The sequence below is a fragment of the Apteryx mantelli genome, chromosome 1 (genome assembly GCF_036417845.1).
Source record: "Apteryx mantelli isolate bAptMan1 chromosome 1, bAptMan1.hap1, whole genome shotgun sequence".
Classification (NCBI taxonomy): domain Eukaryota; kingdom Metazoa; phylum Chordata; class Aves; order Apterygiformes; family Apterygidae; genus Apteryx; species Apteryx mantelli.
The window spans coordinates 208,477,178-208,502,292 of record NC_089978.1 but is presented as its reverse complement, the minus strand read 5'-3'; the positions used below and the strand labels follow the sequence as shown (position 1 = coordinate 208,502,292).

Genomic DNA, 25,115 nt, shown 5'->3' with positions numbered 1-25,115 from the left:
ATTTGTGCTGTGTTAAACCTCTGTAAGTCTTTCTGTACGCTGCTCAGAGCAGGATTATTCTATATGTGAGCGTCCGAACCCCACCAGCACGCCCCGGGCACTGGAGCAGCAGCAGGACGGGGCCAGGGGCCTCGTCCCCGAGCGGCGCTGCCCGCGAGGCTGCGGCAGACGCTGCCACCCCAGCGGCACCGCACGTGAGCTGCAGCAGCACCCAGCGCGCGGGGGGCAGCCCCGAATCCTGCCTTTCCAGGGGCTCTGCGGTCAAAGGGTCTGAGCGAGGGAGGATGGGGCGCTGCTAATCCCAGGAGTGAGTAGAAACAAGGCCTACAAGAATGTCTGAAGTGCACATTTATCTAAATGGAGTGACCTCACGGTCTGTTTCCTGCAGCGAGCCAGCGCTTGCTACCACTCCCCCTGCTCCTGGGGGAGTTTTCCAGGCAGTAAAGTGTGGCTAACTTTTTGCAGAATGGGTTAACTCTGTGCAGAACACAATACCCTGCAGGTTTGTGAGTGTTAAGCTGCGCTGAGTGATTGATGCTAGGTTTTCTGATGCACAGATGGGGTGAATAATTTATTACACTTGTTATTTTGGGGCTCTGCAGTTGGCCCTGGGTCAATTTAGCACGGGGCTGGCTTTCTTAAGGCTAAGTCCATTACAGAGGTCAAAGACGAATGTCTCTTTTCCACCTTCAAAATTGTGCCCTTATTTTGAGATATTCTTGAGGTTAATTTCAGTTCCACTTCCCAAAACAAAGTGAGAAGTTGTAACGAATCCTTAAACTCTTTTCTGTATGAACATGTCAATAAAGTCCTTCAGCAATTTGCATGGATAGCATTTAGTATTTTGGTTGTACATAGAAGAATTAAACCCTGAAATAAGGTAATGTAGTTCTTATTGACTTCATTAAATTAGTATTCGAGTTATTTATATGAGCCACAGTTGGCCCACAATTTCATTTTTCAATATAGGACAAGAAGAGAGTGAGCAAGTGAACAAAAGTGTACTTCAAGAGAAAGCACAGAAGTGAAACTTGATTTCGTCTCTATCTGAATTTCACTTGATCCCTAAACTCTGACAGCTGAAGAACACAGGAACAGGAAGAAGAGCACTTGGGATTTCCATCGCATTCTGATGGTTTATGAGCATTATTTTCATTACCTGCCCCTAAATTTTGGGGTTTTGTAGCAGAACATTTGCCTGAATTCTTGAAATATGCAGAGAGAGACAAATATAGCAGGAAAACTCTGCCTATTCATACGTGGGGAATACTTACACACTCTTAGATGGACAGGCTACGTAATCCGCAAGATATTTTAATTTTGTAATTCGCGCATTTCAACGAATATATAGTGATTCATCTGTTCATCTGTTCTACTTCTGTAATGTGGTCTATGACCGTGAAGTGTTCCGGAAATCTGGAAATACTCTCCTTCTAATTGGATGACTGCTGGTAATCCTGATTCAAACGTTTGTGCTCTCTTTGAAATGTATTACTTGTGACAATAAATTGCTCAGCAGCATGACAGGAATGCATGAACAGCAAGGTAATTGATCAGTTGTTCCTAGATCATCTCCATCATATTATGTGTTTAGAAACAATTCAATTCGCTCCTGTGATGCAGACAGTGAAGTTAATTCCTTTCCCATTCATACAAACAGAAGACAGTATTAATTGCCCCAGTTAGGTGCAGCTTTTTACATTCTTTCTCATCTGCCTGGTCTAAAGTTTTTACCTAGCACATTAGAATCACTTCAGCTTTCTCTTCATGGCTGGTACTCGCTGCCCCTGTTGACATGTGTCATATTCATCTAGATGTCTTCTCCAAAGAACTGCCATCGCTCTCATCTCTGGCTTAGAGTCCCACCTCTGTCTGTTATGGCTCTTCACTTTGCTGAAGGGGAAACATCTGCTGTTTCCTTATTGCCTTTTGTCATCTTGTTTCCCTCTACAGCACCTTAGTTTGTGGACATTATATTGACTGATGTCTTTTGTGACGTCCGGACTATAAAGAAGATAAATATCTCAAGCTGCCAAGTGATTTTTAAACATAAATCTTTCTGAAGTTTAATCCTGCAGTTTTAGTGCAATTTGGTAAACCCTGTAGGACTTTTCTCTTCTTTCGCAAAGCTTTCATCCACCTCTGCCGCTAGAAATATCACTGTACCTCTTCATTTCTCATAGGCTATGAATAAGTGATGGAACCTGTTTCTTACTGATTGGTTTTATATGCTCAGCTTTTCTTTATGTCATCTTTGAAAAGTATTTCTTTTGTAAGTGATTGCTGTTTGGAGTGCTGATGGGCTTTGAGATGAAGCACGGTATCAAGTTGAGAAGGAGAGCTGCTGGACTTCAGCCAGCAAAATCTTCCCTTTTGAAATAAATAATTTCTAAATAATTTCTCATAAGATTAAACAGAATATTTTTTCTGGATATGGACTTGTCTGGCCTGTTTTAGTCGTTATATAGCACCTTTTTAATACTCTTCTCCAGCAATTTTGTTGAGGCTACATGGAGGCAAGAGGGTTACAAAAACAGGCACCCTGTGACCTCTTCCAAATACCACCCATATCTGGCCTCATGCAGCCATTCCATGGTCTTTTCTCTCCCAAGGCACAGACCAAATGTATTCCAGAAAATTTGAACAAAACGACAAAACTCTCTCTTCGCTGCTGCTGGTACACAAGAAGCTTGTCCTTCCCTAACATGCAGTCCTACCTTTGAAAGAGTAAGAATAAGCCTTACCTCCCATAAAGGCTAAGAAAACAGGTCTCTTCAATGCAAAGGCTCCCAGCATTTATGAGACAAGTAGTGCATGAGGCAGACTTCCTTTCCCTACAGAGGAAATCAGCAGTGGTCCTGGGCTTTCTGAACTGATACACCCCTGCCAGCTTTCAACATGTCTCATGGACCACCTGGCACCTGTATTATTAACCTTTTCATTGAGAAATGCAATAAACATTACTGTCCAGTCTACAAGTCAGCTTTGAAGTGCTTGGCATAGCCATCAAGTGGTACATTGACTTAACTAACTTAACTTCCAAACCTAATACATGGTGGATATTTGTTAATGTGCAGAGTATATCTGATTCACAAGGAGGAGGGATCTATGTAAAGTAAGTGGCAAACGAGAAGCAAGAAATGAGGAAATCTTTGCTTAACTTTAGAAATAGTCACATTCTGACATGATTACACCTTGGAAGAAAAGAATATAAAAAACAGCTAGATGCACTACATGAGAAAATCCCCACGGCAGCTCACTCCCAAGCAAGTAGGAGAGATCAGTGGTAAGACATGTTCCAGTTCCTACATTCCCAGCACAGAAATCCTCCCTGCTTTTTCCTTCTCCCAATGTCTCCTTTCCTGTTGCCTCCTTCTCTCCTCTTCCTTTCCCACATTAGCAATTCCTCCTTTTTTCTCTCTTTTACCAAATTGTGATTTAGGTGAGGAACCCATACACAGTTGCTGTGATTTTTCTGTTTATAAGGACCCCCAACCCAACTATTCCTTCCTCCTCTGCTTGCAGCTCCAGAAATGCTTGCAGCCACTCCTACTGTCCTCCTGTGAGCCTCTGAATAAACAGATGGTTGCTGGGATGTGTCTTCTAATGCATTTGAAAGAACAGAAATCAATAAAAAAACAGGCAGTCACTCCTGAAATCATACAGTGCCCTTGTGCAAAATAGTTATTTGATGCAAGGCTTCTCCCAGCGATGGAGTGACACACTGGATCTGCTGGGACTCATAAAATTAGACACACACATAACCTGTAAAATGCCCTCTGACATCTCTGGCATTAGTTGCTCATGCCAGAAAGGGGATCGGGGGGAGTGGGACAATCTCAATCATATCGAAGCCAGCATTGTTACATAGGATTTGGGAAGAATAAGCCATAAGAAAGTACAAATACCTCTCTTTTCATCTTTACACAAATAATGGCTTCAGAAACTATTAGAGTGGCTTAGTCTAACTGGCCCCTAGTGAGTAGCCACCGCTGGAGTGTCTGCACACAAGGCAGCTGCCACTATACTCTGAGCAAAGCAAATCAGGGAAAGAACAGGGTTGGAAATCCTGCTCTAGCAGTTACAGCAATTGTTTGTGATAAAGGCTGGATCTTAGTAGCTGCCAAGGGGAAAAATGCAATTTTAGGGTGGATGGCTTAAACTGTTAATAATCCCTGATTTTACTCCCACTAGACAATCAAATGAGAATGAGCTTGCTGCCACTAAGCGGGTCTTCACCGAAGAGAGAGCCACTGTAGAAATCCTTTATGCAGAAAAGCTCCTGACACCTTATTATAGTATTCTTTTATTCGTGCTCTACTTCTGTTTAGCACTGCTGAAGATGTTGGTTTTCTAGTATTATTACAGGACTATCAAGGGATCCATCTCAGGATTGCAATGAATTCTAGGACTCTCTGCTCGAGCAGAATGTGTTGCCCCGGCACACGCTTCCTGTGCACTGACCCACTGACCAAGGTGGGTCAAGGTTATTCCAGGGGCACCAAATCCAAATCTCAGGGACAAAAGGAATAGGAGACTGGTGGCTCTTTTAGTCTGAAATTTCTCTATTGAGGCTTCTAAAAAAGCAAAGATGAACTTAAAGATAAGAGAGCAATGGATAAATAAATTATGGAGGCTCCCAACAGACAGGCCCTCTGTGAGTTATGAGACATCTGCAGGGAAATAATGCCTCCTCTCATTTCTTTCCACTCAAGTTCATTTAACACACTGCTGCTAAAGCTATCTACCTTGGCAGCTATTCTGTAGCCCATTAAGAGGCCTTGATCTATTCACTCTCATAAAGAAAGAGGTTTTTTTTTTATATTACAGTATTCCAGGTCCTTAATGCATCTGTCCAGAAAAACATTTAAAGAGATCATACAAAAGGAACAAAAGGAGGAAAAATAGTAGGCATGTATTAAAAAGTATTATCATAAGTATGTGCAAAAGAAAAATATCCATAAAATTCCATAAACCACAATCTTTTTACATGAGATGTAACTTATGGTGAAACCTTGAAAGAACTGCCCAGAAGGAAAACTGCCCGGCCTTAATAAAAAGGAAAATGAAGTCAGATTTCACAGAACATAAACATTCCTAACAAACAAACGCAAGTAGAACAAATGTAATTGCTGAGCAACAAATTAAAAGCTGAATTTAACTGCTGAATAGCTCATCAAGAATTTAACTAAAAGAGATTAAAATATTTCTGTATCTTGTAGGAAGTAAATCAATAAAATGAGATATATTTATGAAAAGGGATAGGAAGGAGTAGAGAAGGCAGTAACAATCCCATACGAAAAAAAAGGAACTCCAACTTTCAATAACTTCACATTAAGACTGAGCAATGTGTTTATTTGTGTATAGAATGATTAGTAGACATACTCACTATACAGAATAAATCCCTTTTGTACTGCAAAAGGTCTGTAACTTCCTCCTTTGCTAAAAATATATATTATGCTGTTCTGTCACCATGATAGTACGTTTGAGAATCATTGGTTAAGGAATAATAACAACCTGTGCTTTCTGTTTCAAACATTGATTTTGACAATATGTCTGACCTCTAATCAGGAATCCTGTTGAATGAAATAACCTAGGAATTAGGATTTGCTGTATAGAGTTTGGCAGGGAACACTCTTCCTTTCCTATACAATAAAAGGCTTTTGAAAATGTTTGCCTTCCACATCAAAAAAAGAGAAAAGAAAATCAATCTTAAATGTATTTAGCAGCTGAGAATTAGACAGAGGCACTTAATTCCAGCTGAATTTTTATTTTGGACAATTTGAAACATTTGATTTCAATTTAAAATGAGTTTTTACTATAGCTTTTCTGTAAATATGTGCTATATGATCAAGAAATGAAAAAAATAATTGAAAATACAAAGTCTGATTCTTGAAATTCATTCAAAATAACCTTTTCCATGAAAACCTTTAGTTTCAAGAAATCAACATTTGCATACAGAAATGTTCACTGAGTTCTATTCTATTCCTTCTTTCTATTTCTGGATTAATTCAAAACTTTAAACTCAGTGACCATTTGCCACTTATTTCAATGGGCTTAGAATTTCTCCTTTAGTCATTAATCAATTAATTAATTAACTAATGTATTTAGGTCCCAGTGGAGCAAAGACACACTTAAGTATCCTTAGCTGAGGTATCTCTATGTTGTTATCATACAAATACTTTACTATAATAAGGAAAATGTTTTACATAAAGGGAAACAGCACTGGGAAACTTACCACATATTAGGATTCAGCTCTTGCTGGTGATAAGAGTCAAAGTCATCTCGTAAGATAATGCTGTCACTGTGCATTTCAGCTAAAATGAAAAGAAAGTACTGTATGAAAAAAATCCAGTATAATCATCTCGTCTGCTTACTAGCTCTGACAACGTGTTGCCTCACCTGGAGCTAAAGTAATGTAATGTAAAAGGAGAAAATCCGCTTTGAGTATGCTAGTGTCTAAAGCAGCGTTTTCTCATTTAAAGTTTTTTTCACTTACTCTGGCTCATAGTAGCACATAAAATTAAGGAATCTCCTAATCTATCAGCAAAATGTAATGAATATTAAAAGATGCAGCCTTTGAATACAGAGCGGATGCCTGAAGACCTTTTGTTCCAAATCGCTAGCTGTTCCGAATGTTCAGAAAAATGCCTTTAACTCCAGAATTTGGTGAGGCTGGCACAAGGAGGGATGAGATGCCCTAGCAGGTCTATTACATTTCTAATAGTCAGGGGCTCAATTTTGATAACTCATAGGCAAAAACCCGTGAGTTCGTTAGAATTTCTTGGCTGTTATCAGTGGAATTGGGAGCAAAAGGCAGTTCATTTATGGAGTATTAAGTGTGAGTTATGTTACACAATTTTTTCTAACCATTGGTCTGTAAGCTTTGGGTTCTGACTTTCCCTCTAGATTTGTTATATCATTTACATATGGTGAAAAAAAAACCCAAACCCAATACTGCAGTTGTATTAAACAGCCACTTCACTGCTCTGCAAATCCTTCCATTAAATGAATTAAATGGCTGTCACCTGCTCTTCAAGTAGAGCCAGGGCCCCAGAGTCTGGCCCAGAGCAATTGGCTCTGGGTGCCCATGTGTCCTCCCGCGCAGGGCGTCATGGGTTCAAATGGGTCCTCCAACATGTCGCTGGGAGGAAAAGCTCCGCGGCATGATCTACTCACACTGCGAGGACTCAAAGCCAATAAATAAACAGCAATAAAAATCACACTAAAAAAGCAACTAATCAGAATTAGACATAATTCAATTCATTTTATAGGAGTCTCTTATTTATTTGAATTCCCAAGAGCTGGTTTCATATGACCTCACAGATTTTTTTGTTATAATAAAGTTAGTGCTTCGGAGTTTCAGTAATAATAATGACAGATCACCTACCTAGGTGAGGATGTAATGGAGCCTCTGTCGGAGCTACGGAGAACAAAGAGACACAAGACATGAATATTCTCATTGATAAGGGCTTAATTACAGCATTGAAGAAATCGGTTCAGCATAAAACAAATTGTAACAGTATGTACTGTACTAAGTCAACTATTCAGACATTTAAATTATGAAAAATGTGATACACATTAAAAATTATAAAAATGCAATGGGAAAGAAAAAGAAAATACATATTCTCTATTTAAAAGAAACATCAAGAATAAATGAATGAGAGAAACAGTTGTACGGCAAGGTAAGAACACTCCTAGTCTAGAATTATGAGATATTATTAGAAATAATTAAATGAGTAAGGTTCAATAGTTTAAAGATTTATTAAGAGAGTGGAAATTAGTCTGAACAAAAGAAACAATGGCTATAGGAAGCAAAAATGCCACACTTGGACCATTTATATTTCACTGGACCATCAGCCGTATTGCTGGGAGAAAAAATCCTAGTCTTCTTAGGGTGATAGGTAACTATAAGATCGACTCAACAAACCACTGAGTCAAACACTTCTTTTTAAGCATGTTTTAAATGCATTGCTGAATCAATGTCCCAATAAGCCTTTTCCTTCCAAAACACAGTAGCATGTTGTAAAGATACACTGTACTTGCTGTGTGTGCGTGTCTGAAATGACAAATTTTATTAAGTAGTCTTTTACTAACACTTAGTAATAGGTATTTTTGTGTAAAAATACACAAATGAAAACAGGAAATATCTTTAAGGGCATGGCTACACAAAATGTTATGGGGGAATCTAGCAGGTGGCTACACAGTGTGTTAGACACTCCATGGTAACTACTATATCCATATCCTTACCCGACATTAAATCCAAAGTTATTTACGCCTCTTTCACAGGGGCAAAGAGGGTACAAGTCCTAGGGAGCAGTGAGCTTGCTTGCCTCTCGGTAACTTGTCTGCGTAGCTGTATCTCTAGCTGTATTTTGTACTTTGATAAACGGAACGCAAAGTAAAGAGTAAAAGAATTTTTGAAGCCAGAATGGGATGATTCTTTGTCTCTTGTTGGGCACTGACCTAAATTCATACCAGTACTCCTGATTTCTTCAGCATATTGCATAACTTACTGAAGTACTGCACTTTCTGTCATAATGTCTGACAAATTAAAAATAGATTAAAAATGAATGTAAAAAGGAATGCAGCAATCTAGAGTTTTCACAGGTAGTCATCTGAATATTAAGTCCAATACAAATCTTAAAAATTTTATTTTTCTCTTCCTACTTTCTCCTTAAATGCTCAGTTTGCATGGAGGCATGAATTTTTGTCATGAAATTGCAACATTTCATGCGAATTTGGTGATTATAAAGACTGAGCAAGTAACACTTGAGGTATGTGCAAGCCAGAAAAGGATGGCAAGTAGTCTGGCTTTAGCCTGGAGAGACGCCTTTGATTTACCTGACTCACAATTTAGAAGACTGTCAGCTTTTACTCTAGTAAACTTATACATATATAGATGACCCCGAAAACAATCACATGGGCCAATGACCACTGCAAACTTTACTGCAGCAAAGAACACTGTCATTCTTAGGAGTTTCACACTGAAAAGAATTTGCAGGCATGCAGAAATAGGAAATCTCTTTCCTTATGCATCTACCTTGCCTCATTTTTATACAAGCAGTGCATCCATGTAAAGATCTGACCATTCCTTAAAGGCAGCAGCCATCTTGTCTTTTCCAGAAAATAGGTCAACAACGAGCTCTAACAACAGCCAAGACATCTCATCATTACTTTTCAAAAGCTGGAATAATAAGGCTCCAATTGCAAGTTGGAGCTTGCCACTTCCTCCAGAATAACACTGAGCTGTGCTGGTTGATCCGGCACAGGAAAAGACTGCATTTGTCCCTCGCAGCCCCAGGCCTTGTTTTCCTTCATGGAAGTGTGCATAAATTTATCTAAAAGACTTTTAAAAACCCTTTGCACACAAGAAATGGATTAACCTGGATTAAGTGAATTGTTTCCCAGATGGAGCAATGCAGCTGTTTGGTTTTCGCCTGTGTGGTAGTAGAGGAAAAGTAGTACATTATGGCAAGGGATTTGAAATACTCTTGATGTTAGAAGTGGTTAGGCTTAAAATAAGACCTCTGTCTCTAATGCTCTAGCTGTCTTACCCTTTTCATTAATTCCAGATCATCATTAAGTGATGATTAAGTGATCTGTGAGGACAGGTGTGGTTAAGAGTGGCTCTACTAGTGCTCATGTCCAAGGAGGACGGTGCCACCAAGCCAGGTCACCACCAGAATCATTAGCTGGCTGAGCAAATTTCATTAGCCTTCAAGAGCAACTCGACTGAAACAGATCTTCCTCCCCACCAAGAGATCCTCCAACCTCAAAATGAAAATGAAAGACTAGATTGTCCTGCATTTTCGGCTGCTTGGCATTATTTTTTTGGAAGAGGCTTACAGTGGAAGGCAGTCCAGCCTGGGATACGCTGAATCATTAATGACACTTTCTGAAATTGTTGTGCAAAATTTCAGCATTCAGCCAGAACACACAGGGATAGCTCAAACCTGCAGTCTTTCAACTTGCAAATTCCTTTGACTTCAGCATTGCTGTTTGAAATATAACTAGCTGTTATATGATTAAAGAATACAAAATTGGGACCCTAGTATTTTTAATAAAATGGCTCTTCAATTATATGCGTGGTATGCTGCAAAATAAAACTTGTTACATGACACATTGCTTGCCAATAACCTGAAATAAAGGAAATTATGCATAGACATAGCAGTACTATTAATCACTCATTTAGGAAACTAAAGGTGGAATTAGGCAAGCACTTAAAGTTGGACAAAAGGTTGTTCTTACAAATACAGGTTTTGTGTGGAGGGGGGTTACATTTTCTGAATCTCTACAACATCTGAGAAGCCCAAGCATTTTTGTCTCAGGTATTCCTCCACATAATTTGTAATTCAAATTCCAGAGCTGAATATGACAAAAGACTGTGAAGTTACCATTTAATGAGTGAAGAACCTAGATTTGATCTCCCTAGGAATAATTTCTTTATTACATTTTATATTTTATTGTAATACAGCCCCATGCTGACTTTCAAGTATTTTAGTTAAGGTCCCCCAAATATTATAAATTTAGAGCATCATACAAAATTAATTGTAGTAGGTTTAAAATATTTTCAGATCTACCTTTTTATCAGTTCAAAGGACTACTTATTTTTAAACGATATAGATTTTACAGAAGGCCATACAATGTTGTTGGAAGTCTAACTGAGTTTTTTTGCATAACATGACAAAGCTAATAAAATACAATATGCTGCAGAATAGCTATACAGTGCAGAAATAAAACATTTACAATTTTTTAAAAGATTATGCAACACTTGAGGCAGGGGGGGTGAAAAGGCTATCTTAATATGTGTTTTAAACCATGATTCACTTTCTTAGAAGCTCCTTAGATGGTTTGAAATTTAGAATAGATATTGCGTGGCTCACAGTTCATATTAGCTTGAATGAGAATGTTCCTTTTCAAAAAAATAAAATAAATGAATTTATTATTTGATTTTTAACTAGAACCCTGGGTATATACAGAGCTTAACAACAGATGAATTATACTAAGCAAATAATAGAAATTGAGCTCAACAGAGTTCACAATTTAAGAGTTATGAGCAAATACAATAGGAAAAATTGTAAGGAAATGTAGGATGCTTGCCTTGCAAGGACTAGCAAGGCTATCGTTTTGGTAAGGGAAAGCACAGAAAAAAAGTATACAATACCATGTGATTCAGAGAGAGAAAGGACGCAGTCAAACTGGAAGCGTGAGAAACTTGAAGAAAGTAATGGGGAATTCAGAAGTCAATGGGGTCATTGTGGGTCTCTGTGTCAATATGATGGGACCGAATGAAGGCATCTTTTGGAGTAAAAAGTTAAAATTTTCTGTGGATGAAGTAATGCCAATGGAAGTTAAGAACTGTTAAAACAATAGAAATGTATGGCCTGTTTTGGATAAACAGGACAGGCGGGAAATAGGAGAGAGGTGGGAAAGGAGCGTTGATTTGTGATAGAAGATCTGGAATATGAGGAGGGAAATGAGATTTGGTGACGGTCCAGGCATCAGTGAAAAAGTAAGAATCAAAACTGTAAAACACAGTGATAGCTAACTGTTAAGCAGAAACAGTCTCCAACCAGAAATCAGAGCTAACATAATGCAAATTAAACATATATTCCACCAACATCGGTTTATACTACTGACGCCCATATGCCGTAGGTCTGAGTGTTCAAGCCTGTGTATAGGGTTAGGTAGGAAATACAGCATTAGGGAACATTCCTAAAACTCACTGAAAAATAAACTTTTTTTCAAAGCCCTTGCAGTTAGCAATCCTGGACTTTTAAAAAAATATATAAAGGAAAAGTGAATTACAGAAAAACAAACACTCGCAGACAAACACCAAGCTCAGAGTTCAACAGCCAGCAGCCATTAGCTGTTGCTCATCAATTTGTCACAAAGGAAATGTGGAGAGAGGTATATTATATTTTGCAGGTTATGAAAAAGTCCAATCTCCTTCTCATTAGCAGCCAGATGAAGAGGAAAAAGAAAATTAATGCTTTTATTTAGCCCGCTGCCAATACTCTCTCTCTACTTGCAAACAAAGTTGCTATTGAAGCACAGAGGCTGAGCATCCCCCTAGAGAGAGGCAGTGTGCTGCCCGAGGGCTGCACTGGTCTTCCCGGCAAAGAAGCCAAGGAACAATACGTCAGCTCTGAACTCAAGTGTTCTCTTCTGGAAAATACTACGTTGGTCAAGCCTTAGAGCCTGCAATCTGTTTTGTGTTTGTTTTTCAAGATGTTCTTAAATCCATACTTAGAAGGTACAAAACATGCCTAAAAGGTCTTCCATTAATATTCAGGCACAAGCTATCAAATAAAAGAGAATTTGAGCTGATTCTCAGGATATACTTTCATACAGAAACACCTGTCAGACCACAGAATGGTTTCTTAAGGAAAGAATCCCAATCCTGTAATTTGTGGCATTGAATACTAGATTGTATAAAATTCTAGGAATTATGCTGAAAGGAATGATTTTGCACTAGGAGGGAACAAGATCCTTCATCTTTTCTGTCTTTATGTTTTATGCTTCTGATTCTCCTCTAGTCATTCAGAACTAAATTACAGGCTCACAGATCTCCCAGTAAGGTCCTTACTCCAAAGAACAACACTACTGGCACAAAGTCACATAGTGTAGAAGGGAGGTGGTCTCCTTAACCCCTTTAATACTACTTGGTGCATATATGCAGGCTTGTTTGTGTGACCTGAGTGCCAGCTGCATCCATCCCTGTATCATGAGCTGTTTCTCCCAACAACACTGTAGTTTTCATACAGACCTAAACTCTTTTGAGTTCAATAATGCAATGCAGCCGGGTCTGATGTTTTGCCAACTCCATTTTAATTCTGTTGGTGTTCGTTAATGTCTGGTTTTTGCTCTACCTGAGCCAAGAGTAAATATGAATCAATCTGTACAGTAAAAAGTTGATCTTATTTCCCATTTATTTTGCCACTAAATCAACAAATTAAAGATATTATTAATTAAAGATATTATTAATGATGAGAATAGCATCAATCATTAACATCCTTATTTGTCCCTACATGTATTTATAAGCCATCTACCTTTTCTTTCTTGGCTTACAAAGCTTTTGTTTTTTGTTTTCTTGCATATTTTTGCTGTATTAACTTCATTTTTTGTCTGTTAATTTTTATGCCTTCTTTCTTCTTCAAACCCAGTAAAATTCTTACAAACTTTAAAGCTTACATCAGTTTGCAAAGATCTCTCTGGCTTCCTAAAATATTTATTATATGTTGAAACTCACACAGTTTTTCAAGCAATTATCTTACTTTCCTTGGTAGGTTTTCCCTATGGCACCATTTCTCATTCCATTTACATTATACATAAGGCTGTCTGTTTGGCGTGGCCATCCCCTAATGCTGCTCTATATCTTTCTCTAATTCTCTTCAAAATAAGAACTATACTTTCTTTTCACTGCACAAATCCCATTAATTCTATTTGGATTTACCAATACACGTTTGAGGCAGGACAGCCACAATGATCATAATTTCTGAGATTCCTTGCTGCTTTCATGTCTTCGTGTATATTCTTTGTACTAGTTAATACAAATTCTGGTATCATCTCCAGTGAACTTATTTATTAAAAATATGTGCTGTAGTAAATCTGTAAAGTTGCCCTGTGTTTATATTTTCTTTACTTAATGTGTCCCATTACTCAATACAACCTTTTAGTATAGTAATGTTTAGGGCCAGAAGCAGACCATAAAAGCCCATTTATGTCAAACTACCTTGCTGTTTTGCATATATATCTTAATAAATTGCTTCTGCATAAATGCACCAATTCTTTCTAAAAGAACTCTTTGTTTACAGTAATAGCATAGCTGAAACTGTGATGGTCTTCATAGAATAAAGGAAGTGAAGTTTGCTTCAGAGAAAGTATCTTTTATTTGAATAGGAAAATTAATCATAATAGTACAAGAGTTGTAACAGCATGGGCTGATTAGGAGGACCAATGCACACTGTTTAAGAAATAAGAACAAAATGGCAATTCTCCCTTGTAGAGGAGAACATGGTGGTGGAATGGCTTGGAGGAAGGGCAGTGAGAGCTAGGCAATGTGCTGATCAGCTGAGTTAAAAAAAAGGTTGCTGACCTAAGAAATGAAGCAGAAAAAGGCTTTGGTGAGGACAGAGAGCAAAGTGAACTGCAAAAAGCTGAAGAGGTATCTGGCTTCCTAGCCCAGAAGCTGAAAAGACAAATTCCACCAAAGCAAGGTGTTTTATAAAAACCTGTGAAAAGGACAAGGAGAACCTCTGAGAAGTTTGCACATCAGTATTTCAGGGAAATCTGATGAATGATTATATGGCTGTCATATGCTGCTCATAAAACTATTTCTGAATGATCCTTCACTAAGTCAGATCTGATGTTTGCAGAGTTATGACAATGATGTCAAATATTTTGGAGAATTTTGGAAAGAAGTGGGCTGTGGATCTTGAGACGGTCACTAAAGTGACTGTGAGTATATAGCAAGAAGATTGCTGGGAAAGTCAAGAGAAACACAAAAATTGTGAGGATAGCAGAGACCAAGATGAGGTGGGGAAGCTGGAGGCACCTTCAGGGGAGTGGTGCAGGACATGGCTATCAGTGGCCAGGTGGGAGGAGGACACAAAGGGACTTTCACAGCTGAGAAGCAAGCGTAAGCACAAGGATGGCACAGCCTTACATCTTTTATTCTTTACACACAACCAATACACAAATCCCATGTTCTTCATGTCCTTCAGTCCCACTAGTTATTATTCTAATCAGTGCAAGTAATGCTTAAATGTTGATTTAGGGCTAGGTTTTGCTCCAAAACTGGTGAACAACCAGTTCTCCAATTGTTTCAGCTTGTTTGCCCTTAGCTTTTACTGTGATATCACTGCCAGCTCTCTGACTCTCTGTCACTCTTCCATCAATATCTCTTTTAATTCTTTCTCTTTTCCTTACCTATTCTCTCTGCGATCACCATAGACTATGCCTTTGGCTGTGGTGTTTTCACTCTCTAGCTGAACTTTGGAGAATTTCATCTGTTTATGAGGCTTTTCACCATTTTATGCTGATGACTGTATTGATATTTCCACTCTTGATTTGTGTCCATCCAGCAACTAGCCTATGTGAGATACACCATCATACCTAACATATCCTCAATGGTGTTCTTGCCAACACTTCTGTTCCAAATCCCCTTATACTATGTCACAGAAGTACTACTCTTTCACACTCACATTATGGGGGTCATATACATTTTTCTTATCTCTTGCTCTGAACACCAAGTACATTCTTATAATTTCTCCATTTTTTTCTTTCCAGAAAAAAAAAACAAAACCACTAATACATGCATGGATCAATCAATTCCCATCCAGATCACTATAACACTCCCTTCTGATTGCCAGCACCCGCTTTATGCTTTCCTAATTCATTCAAAATATAGCTAATTCTAACTTCCTAGCTTGTTAGCTGATATCATGAGTTACCTCTCTGAATCCACCTACCTACTTTCCATTTAAATATTAAAATACTGAGTACTGAAATACTGAAACTGAAAATTGAAATATTTTGCCCTCACCTTCACAGAGGTACTATTCACACCTTATGATTCAGTATATGCTCTTGACATAATGTTCAAAGGCTTATTATAAAAATCTTTGCACAGATATTCTCAAATGCATAGGAAAAGATCTATAGCTCTAATGCCCAAAGGGACATACTTTGAGGGATTTTCTCTTGTTTGGGAATACAACAACACATTTCTGATTCTGAAATTTATTTTAGATTGATTTGGCCTGTGTTCCACTGCCTCTTTTCGTATGGAAATAGTATCACTGGAGTTTTGCAGAGAAAGCTGGATCAGCATAAAAATTCCTTTCTTTCCCATGCCATAAATGATGAATACCTTCTCTAGTTCCACTGTTTCAGTGAAGTGAGTTCATAGTGTACTGTTTGTAGACAATAGCTCACAACATAAAATTTATTTTAGTTTATTCCTCAAAAGGATATATGTGATAAGCTGTAGGAACAACTAGATTTTTAAAGTATGTATAATTCAAACATTGTTGTTTAGCTATAAAAATGATCAAACGTTGTAGTTGGCTGGCAAAAAAACTGATGATCTACTTTTGCAAAATGGGAAAGCAGGTTCTCCACAAAGACACTAGAGAGATGGATGGCAAATGAAGCTTTTGCTGTAGACATAGTGTATTTTGCTTATAGTTAATATATTGATAGTTATGACTTAACTTGGGCTTCCGGCAAAAGCGGATAATAGTTGCTGCCGGCTGATTTCAGATAAGATAGGATTTACTTTAACTTTTGTATATTCCCCAATGTTTAGCAGGAAGACATAACTCTGGGTTTCCCAGCTCACTAACAGGAGGTGTGAAGGCAAAGAAAGTATCACTTTAGAGAATGCAAATAAGATCTTGACCTTGTTTTTCTACAAAATAGCTTTTTGTGATGAGTAATGCTGACACGTAAGCACAATGAAAAACAACATTTACCACGTATTTTTAAAATAACAATATCTCTTACCTCCCTGTTCACACAATTGCTGTGCTAAGGCATCCTTGAATATAACTTGGCCCCTATGAGTAGCTGTAGCCCTGTGAACATAAAAAAGACAATGATAAATAATGAAGCATACTTATTTATATATGCATATGTATATCTATATGCATGACTAATTAGATCGGAAGACCCATTCTCCTTACTTCCTATGCTCCTCTTTCTCTTGATCTTTTTTTTTTAATTTGTAGGATAATTGTTGTAACTGACTGCCAAAAAATTGATGACCTACTTTTGCAAAATGGGAAAGCAGGTTCTCCATGCATATGGATTTCTTCATCATAAGGACCATAAGGATTTTTTCTGCACATAGTAAAAGAAAAGTTTCTAAATCAAAATTGCTAGTTTGTAGTAAAGAGCACGAGCATTGGGATTCAACGAACGGCATGAGATTTTCATTACAACATTAGTAAGAGTAGGTACCTCACAAACCTAAGCATATCACTTTGCCTGAGAAGGGGTAACTGCGTCAGGGAGGAGCAGAAGAAATGTTCACAGAGATGCTGCCTCTGTAAAATCAATAGTCCCATGATCCAGTAGGCCATAGTGAAAGTATTACTACTGCAGAGGTGTCCAGAAATCCTCCCTTGAAACAAAGAGAGAAACAAGTATGCCCTATTGCCCTAACTGTTTGTCAAACAAGTCCTTAAAAACCTCCAAAGAAGGAGAATCTACAACATTTCTTGGTAGGCTGTATTGAGTTTTGCTGCCAGTGGAACTGTTTCATCCTTTTATTCTCTCATTGTCCAGGGAAAAAATTACTGAATGAAAACTTCTTTCATTCACTTTGGGATCTAACTTGCTTCCTGCTCATTTAAAGAAGCTCTGTTTACATCAGCCGGAGCCACACGTGTGTCCATAAGTGCCTTAAATATTATTTGGATTAATGGAAAATACTTGTTTATATTGGTGATATTTGGGATTTCGTATTCATTTTGTCCAAAACTTTGGCTGCATGAAGCTCTCAGGGCACCCCTTTCCCCTGCTTATGGGAAGGAGAGCTGTGTCACCCTTTCAGGCTGCTTGGCCTTTCAAATGCAGAGTAAGCACTCAGCCACCTGACGGGGTCAACGGGGTCAACAGGGAACGTGGCCATAGGCAGAAAACATCCTCCCTTTAGCCAGAGAGTATAATCAGGTTTTGAGGCTTTGTGATGAGCAACATGTCTTTGGCAGAGTGGATCCCACAATGCTGGGATCGCTTTACCCACGTGAGACTTTGGTTGCAGTCCTTACCAGGTGCATCAGTCCTTGACCAGCTTCAAAGGATTACAAAAGATGAAAGATTTGGCCTGGCTGAATTATCAACAGATAGTTTTTACAAACGTAACTTTAAAAAATGGTGGAATAATTAAAACAAATTCTGGAGGTCTCATCTTCCTGTGTTGGGGACAATGACTGAAAGCTGTCACTACACTTCCCGAGGCAAAAATAATGCAAAAATAAGCTCTAATAAAGTGTATGTGGAAACCATTTTAGGATTTCAAACACCTGTGTAAAATATGGCAAAACTTCGTGCAGTAGTTCTGCATTAGTGTTTCTTCATCAGCTATTGTGACCCAGTCACCATACGGAGTACAAAATAAAATAAGAACAAATATAAAAATAAAATAAAAACAAATACATTACTTCAGCACATAAAGACACAAGAAAGCTAAGAACTGTGAATCTCATTTAAAACATGGCCTAAAGTACAGCAAGCTTTCAAAAAAGCTAAAGCACCAACATGCTTTGGGAAATCACACTTAACAATAAATCTTACATTCTGCTCTGGTGAATATGTAAGAAAGTATGATCACTACATACATTTCTGAATGTCCCCTCACAGCTGTAAGCAGACACACAAGTCAGAATGGGACCAAACAAGTAATCTCTAAATCGAACATGCACCCAGGCTTCTTGAAAAGGACCAGATATGGTGACTTTTGCTACCAGATGAAATGGCAGGACATCCCACAGGCAACTTTAGGTGCAAACCAGCATGAACAGATATGCTGTGCAAATATGTTTCACTGTGGATATGTTCTGACCAAAAAACCTGACCACCATTGCTCCTGGGCACATACAGGAAAATGTCACAACCAAGGCACAGCAGATAATTTCCATGACAGTTATATTCTTCTCCCAGCCCGGCAGAGTGGAAGAGAGGGCTCTTTGCAGACAGTGAAAAAGAAAACTTATGCTAGCAATGGAATGAGACTTCAGAGAAGCTCTTTATGCAATAGCCCAGGATATAAGTCAGGATATATGCAACAACGAGATAAGAGCAAACACTCAAAATACGGATCATATGCAAAGGGGCACTTGAAGTATGTGTCTGAATGCAAACAGATACCAAATAATACCAGACTGAATACTGTTTACTGGAGTTCTGCACGCACGTGTGAAGATGCTACGGAACCATCTCAGAAACAGTATCGAGGATGTGCTGGGAGCAGCTGGAAGACGACTGCAAACATGAGGACAGGCTATGAGAAAGAGGCCTTTCAGGTACATTGCTGGTTAAAAGGAAGCTTAATACTGTGAAGGAAGAAAATGCCTCCTGTTCTTTGACTCCTACTGTGCACGAGGAATCAGAACTTCTCAGACATTTTTTGGACTAAACAGAATTGCTTCAGAGGAATGCCCTTTCCCATTATCTTTTTTTTTCTAAGAGGAGAACTCTCAAGAAAAGGAGCATTAGCTGATCGTTTGGGCAACAGGTAGTAAAAGAACCGTAAAGGAGTGCTTTGCGACAGAGCCAGCAGCTGGTAGAGCAATCTGCATCTTTCTGTGCATACTGTCCCTTACTTGATAGTGATGACTACGAGACAATTATTCCTATTCCACAGCAGGAATCATCTGTGCCCTCAGGAAGACCTGTGCTGTGTGTTAAGGGCACTGCTTCCAAGAACATATGCTCACATTACCATTAGTTTTGCAATGGGTGTATGCGTCAGTGCTGCACCTACCTGTGCAGCTTTACAGAACTATTAATGTTACTGCTTCTGTCAGTTTTTCAGTGTTATCTACTTGTTTTTCTCTGTATTTATGCTTTATTCATGGAGCAAATGGCAATAATGCAATGCAATTATGCATGAACTAAGCTACTTTTAGAAAGAAGTGCAAAATGTACCTTTCCTTTATTTACTTTCCTTTATTGGTGATGTTCCTATCTGACAGGTGAGATGAATAGAACAGGATCACGAATCTGGATTTTTCTCTTTTAAGGATAATGTAACATATCCATAAAAGCCTAATATTGACACTCAAATCTAAAAACAACATAATATTTATTCTAATTATAATAAAACTAATATTGGCAATGTCTGAACAAGACTTTTTAGCAAAATATTAGGGAAGGATAACTGTTCAACTATTAATTATGGTGTTTTGTTTTCTTGATATACATATCCATTAAGTGATTTCTGTGTTGTTTTTAAAAAGTTTCTATATAGTCTTTAAAATACTGAACTATTGCTTAGACGAAGAGTACTTACTAACCGGAAATTGGTGTTACTGCATATCAGTCTAGTCCCGTTTATTTCCAGCTAAAGGACAAGTGACTAACCAGAAATAACCTGTCAGTCAGTCAAGAAGGCAGGATGCATGCTCCATATGTGTCCAGAGATAATTCTAGGAATTAATCTTTCCAAAGGAGTGAGAAATAAAAGAAAAATGAGAGGGAATAAGAACATCCTCACATGGTGAGAGCTTTGAAAGAAATAAACTTAGAGGTAATAAGGTTCCTCTTTATATTAACTTCACAATTCCATTAGCCTAGATGTACCTGTCTGCTTGGAGCTATGTAAGAGAGAGAGGAAAATGTGTCTTTAAAATAAGCAAGAGTAGAACAAACTGATGACAGAGGAAGAAAGAGGTCTGAATATATCTGGTGCCAAGGCTCACTGTCAATTCAAAGCATTATAAACTAACTCCACTGTTCAATTATAGGTATTCTATAAAGAATTTTGCTTCCTAAACTGAAATTATTCAAGCTGAAATCAGGCACCGATAAAGATTTTTAGATCTTCTACCCCTGAAAAGGAAAAAAGAAATACAACTTCTTGATTCTCTACTTGAACTATATGTATACGTAATGCCACCTGTGAAAGAGGACTTGAAATGCCACCCTGCCCAAGGGCTCACAGGTTACTACAACCTGCAGCTCACTCTGCCACTTACAGCATCAGTGAGCATCTGCATCTTTCCCTGGAGAAGGAAGACACTGTTATGAATTCATTCGGGATGGATGTGGGAAGACTCAGGTTTCCTACAGTAACACTCCCCCTCTCATGACACCCTATATAGTTTTTCAACAGGACCATGGGAAACAAGGTTATCTTTAGTCTGCACTAGCACAGTTTAACTGGGTGCCAGCTGCTAGCAGCAGCATTGGATACAGAGATTTACGACTGCTTCCACCCACTGTAGGAAACCTAGGAAAACATCCAGAAAGCAGTGGCTGATTACACTTAGCCAAGATTTTCTCCTAAACCCCAGAGCCACAGCGCTGCCCTACGAAATCAGATTTGATCCTTGACAACATGGACTGCGCTTCCTTCTTGTCATGCTGGGGGAGATGGTCTATGCTGTGGTTCTGAAGAGTCTGTGCTAGGATGGAAAATAAGGAAATAATGATCATCACGATTTTATGTTGAAGTATCCTGCACTTTACAGTGCATTCGGGTGTTTTGCTAACATGCTTTTTTTACAGGCTGCATTTTAAAGCGAGCATTTTGGCCAGGAAGAGAATGGCAGATGAAGAGGGTATGCGGGACTGAGCTGTGCAGAGGCTCAGCGTATGCTGCCTGCGCTCTGGCAGCTCTCCGTGCCTGCAGGGCGGCAAGGCAGTGGTGGGGAGAGAGGGAAGCAGGCACAGGAACAGTACCTGGAGGCAGGGTAAATATTTGCCCTCTTGAGGCAGACAAGCTAGCTGGTTTTTAATGCATCATTATAACTGTGTAAGTATCCCTGCTTGAAGCGTTGTCCTATTTTAACTGTCGTGTTTAAAAAAAACCTACCCTCTAAATTACAGCTTAATTAAGAGGTCTTCAAATAAAATAAGCTCAAAAGCAAGGCAAGGAATAGGCCTGCTGGAGGCACACAGGGCAAGTGTGTCCAACCTTTCCCGCTGGGAGTGTGAAACACATTTTCCAAAGTGCACTGCAAATGTAATTTACTGGCCATTTACTGTGCATGGCAGGATGTGATGCCGAGGTGGTGTGCATTTTAGCCTGTGTCTCCTGCCATGGCTGAAACTGCTGGTGGCAACTTCTTCAATAGCAACCCAGACTGACAGATTAAATATGTCTGGGAGGTGACACCATCCCAACTGGTGCAGACATTGCCGTGAGCAGGGCAGAGCACTCATGGACTATTGATCCAGCCCCTTACATCGGGAGGCCTTCAATTATTGGTTAAATCACAGAATCACAGAATGGTTGAGGTGGGCAGGGACCTTTAGAAATCATCCAGTCCCCCTGCTCAAGCAGGATCACCTAGAGCATGTTGCCCAGGACCCTGTCCAGGTGGCTTGTGAATATCTCCAGAGAAGGAGACTCCACAACTTCTCTGGGCAACCTGTGCCAGTGCTCTGTCACCCTCACAGAAAAGAAGTTTTTACTTAGACTCAGACAGAACTTGCTGTGTTTCAGTTTGTGCCTGTTGCCCCTCATCCTGTCACTGGGCACCACTGAGAAGAGTCTGGTTCTGCCATCTTTACATCCTCCCTTCAGATATTTAAATGCAGTGATAGGATATCCCTGCAGTCTTCTCTTCTCCAGGCTGAACAGTCCCAGCTCTCTCAGCCTCTCCTCATATGAGAGATGGTCCAGTCCCTTCATAATTTTAGTGGCCCTTCCCTGGACTCACTCCAGTAGCTCCATGTCTCACTTGTGTTGGGGAGCCCAGCACTGGACCCAGCACTCCAGGTGTGACTTCACCAGCGCTGAGCAGAGGGGAAGGATCACCTCCCTCAACCTGCTGGCAACGCTCTGCCTAATGCAGCCCAGGAGGATGTTGGCCTCCTTTGCCACAAGGGCACATTGCTGGCTCATGGCCAGCTTGTCTACCAGGACCCCCAGCTCCTCTGCAAAGCTGCTTTCCAGCAGGTCAGCCCACAGCCTGTACTGGTGCATGGTCATGTTTCTAAGTTGTTTTATTCCATTTCTACTTGACATTAAAGCACAGTCTAATTAAAATAGCATGAATGAGAACTGTGTGTTTTAAAACACACATTTTTGAATCTGCCTTTCCCTCCCAGTCCCCAACTGCTTCTTTCAAGATGTACTAAAAATCATCTGTCCTGACCATACTAAGCAGATACTGCCAGGGAAATTTGGCAAGTAAAGTGCAATTATTTATAGACATGTGCTCAGGAGACTGAAATTAGCATGCTTGGTCTAAAAGCCTGGATCAGAGGTGAAAAGGCTTCTGAGGGAATGGATTAAAATGGTCAGCAAAAGATAGGATATGCAAGAAAGGCCAAATAGTGACTGGTTCATTTATGGCAGCTGTCTTGGACTGAAGTTTGTGGGCCACATCCATAAATCATGCTTATAACTTCATGTGGGCTTAAGACTCCTTTGCATTCATGTAGAGTAAATATGAGAGGAACAAGAGCTACCTCACTTTATCTCTTGCCTCTGAATTTTTCTCTGGAGACTAACCACATGGGAAAATGGTATAGAAAATGAACCTAAGGATGGTGAGAATGTATTTGTTAAAATACTGAAAATAAACAATGAAGTCTAAGAGACAGAAAATGCAGAATAAATGTCAAAAGCCATCTTATCAAGATCCAAAAAATGCCAAGGAAAGAAATCAAAGGCTGCTTTTGAGAATGTCATTGATATTAAAGTGACATTTAAAAATACATGTGTGCATTTATGTGTATGGAAGAGAGAGCATGTGTACCCATACTGACTAGCTTTAGCTGAGACTATACTGGCATTAACAAAACATGCACCAAAACGTTGTCATGGCTGGCAGAATCTTTTCCTGGTTGGGATGAAAAACACTGTGGGCAGAGAGGTGAGCTATTTCCCCCTCACAGACACTATGCATGTACTCTGAAAAGCTAGTTATAACTCCTTCTGCATTACCACACTCAACCCAGGTAGAGCTCACCTTGCAGCTCTCTCATTTGGTGCACCCCATGCAAAACGTTCATTTTTTAAACCTCCACTTTAAGCACGCTTCAGATGAGGCACTTGTAAAGCGTGCAGGTGGTCCATGCACTCCTGTGTGCATTGCTCTGATGTGTGTACACTGCCATACATACACATGCTCCAGTGCACACTTACAAGAGATGTAGAACTGGGCTCTTTCCTTAAACATTTTTTGTAATGTGGCTACTCTACCATGTGCACATGTGTAATAAAATCCTCTTCTGTCAGTCAAAAACTGATCAAAATGTTGATATAATTAACCATACATTTTTTGTCCACTTTTTACTTCTTGTGATTAAATTACTGCTGTAGTTTCATGTTTAATCTTCTCTAGTTGGTTTATCAGTAGGCTAAGTTAACCACCCTCCACCTTGAGAGATGAGTTTTGTGTTAGCTCCAAAAAAATTTCCATTTCATTCATTAAGGTGAGGGAATTTTTGTTGTTGCTGTCTTTGGGGTTTTCCAAAACAAAATACCATCTGCTTGAGAGAGAATATGATGACTCTTCATAAATAAATTTGGGGTAAATATAAAGGGAGGAATATGGTTCAGCTAAATGGTAACATCAGCTCAAGACCAAGTGAATTTAAGATTTTATGGTTTAACACAGAAACGTGTACTAGGCTGCTTAGACATGGCAAGTTCTATTCTGATTAGGAAATGATTTAAGTACACATTTAAGTGCTTTCTTTAACTGAGATTGGAATAAAACAAAGGTCCTTAAGTAGAAAAATATATGAGATGAACATATAATTATAGACTGTATTGCAGAGAATGGATTTAAGGCTACAGTGCTGGAAGCAGAAGGATGCACAGGCAGCATGAACCCTTGCATTTTATAATTCATGAGAACTTTCCTTTGTAATCCTAAAAAAAATACAAGACTTTTGCTTGGTTACTGTTTACTCAGGGTACTTTAAGGTGTTAGTACAAAAGAGGGATACAACAGAACAGTAAATATACATTGTGAAAGAGAAAAAAAAGGAATTAACATTTTAAACTGTATATAAGCATTTTCATCCTCCTTTCCCCCATATCTCAAATCATAAAAAGATGTTTTTTCACTTCTATCTAGTTTTATGTGAATGGAATGATTAGAACCTCTTGCTGACTGAAAGCAGATTATAACGATACTTTGCTTCCCAACTACAGGAAATCCAACATTTTCATTAGTATTTTGCATTGTGTGATTATAAAGGAAAGCAAATTCTATTTTTTCTACATTTTAAAAAAAGGGTTATTGCAGTGGCATCTGCCAAGCAGTCAGTTCATATAAATAATAGAACAAGCATGCATTGTCTCTCTACCGACACAATGCCAACCGCTAGATTGACTTTTTTCACCTTTTCCAGTATTCAGAAGGGGGTGCAATCCTTTTCTTAGGTTTTGCAATCTATCATATTTCATTATCCTGTGAATT

General features: G+C 39.0%; 1 protein-coding gene across 1 annotated transcript in view; it reads right to left on the bottom strand.

The window, feature by feature from the left end:
- RELN (reelin) overlaps nt 1-25,115 on the bottom strand; it is a 306,076-nt gene that overhangs the window by 165,240 nt on the left and 115,721 nt on the right. Inside the window, exons 4-6 of the mRNA XM_067299475.1 lie at nt 16,513-16,583; nt 7,391-7,423; nt 6,239-6,317 (exon numbers count right to left, since the gene is read on the bottom strand). Of these exons, the coding sequence (XP_067155576.1) occupies nt 6,239-6,317; nt 7,391-7,423; nt 16,513-16,583 (183 nt within the window). The remainder of the gene's footprint in view (nt 1-6,238; nt 6,318-7,390; nt 7,424-16,512; nt 16,584-25,115) is intronic.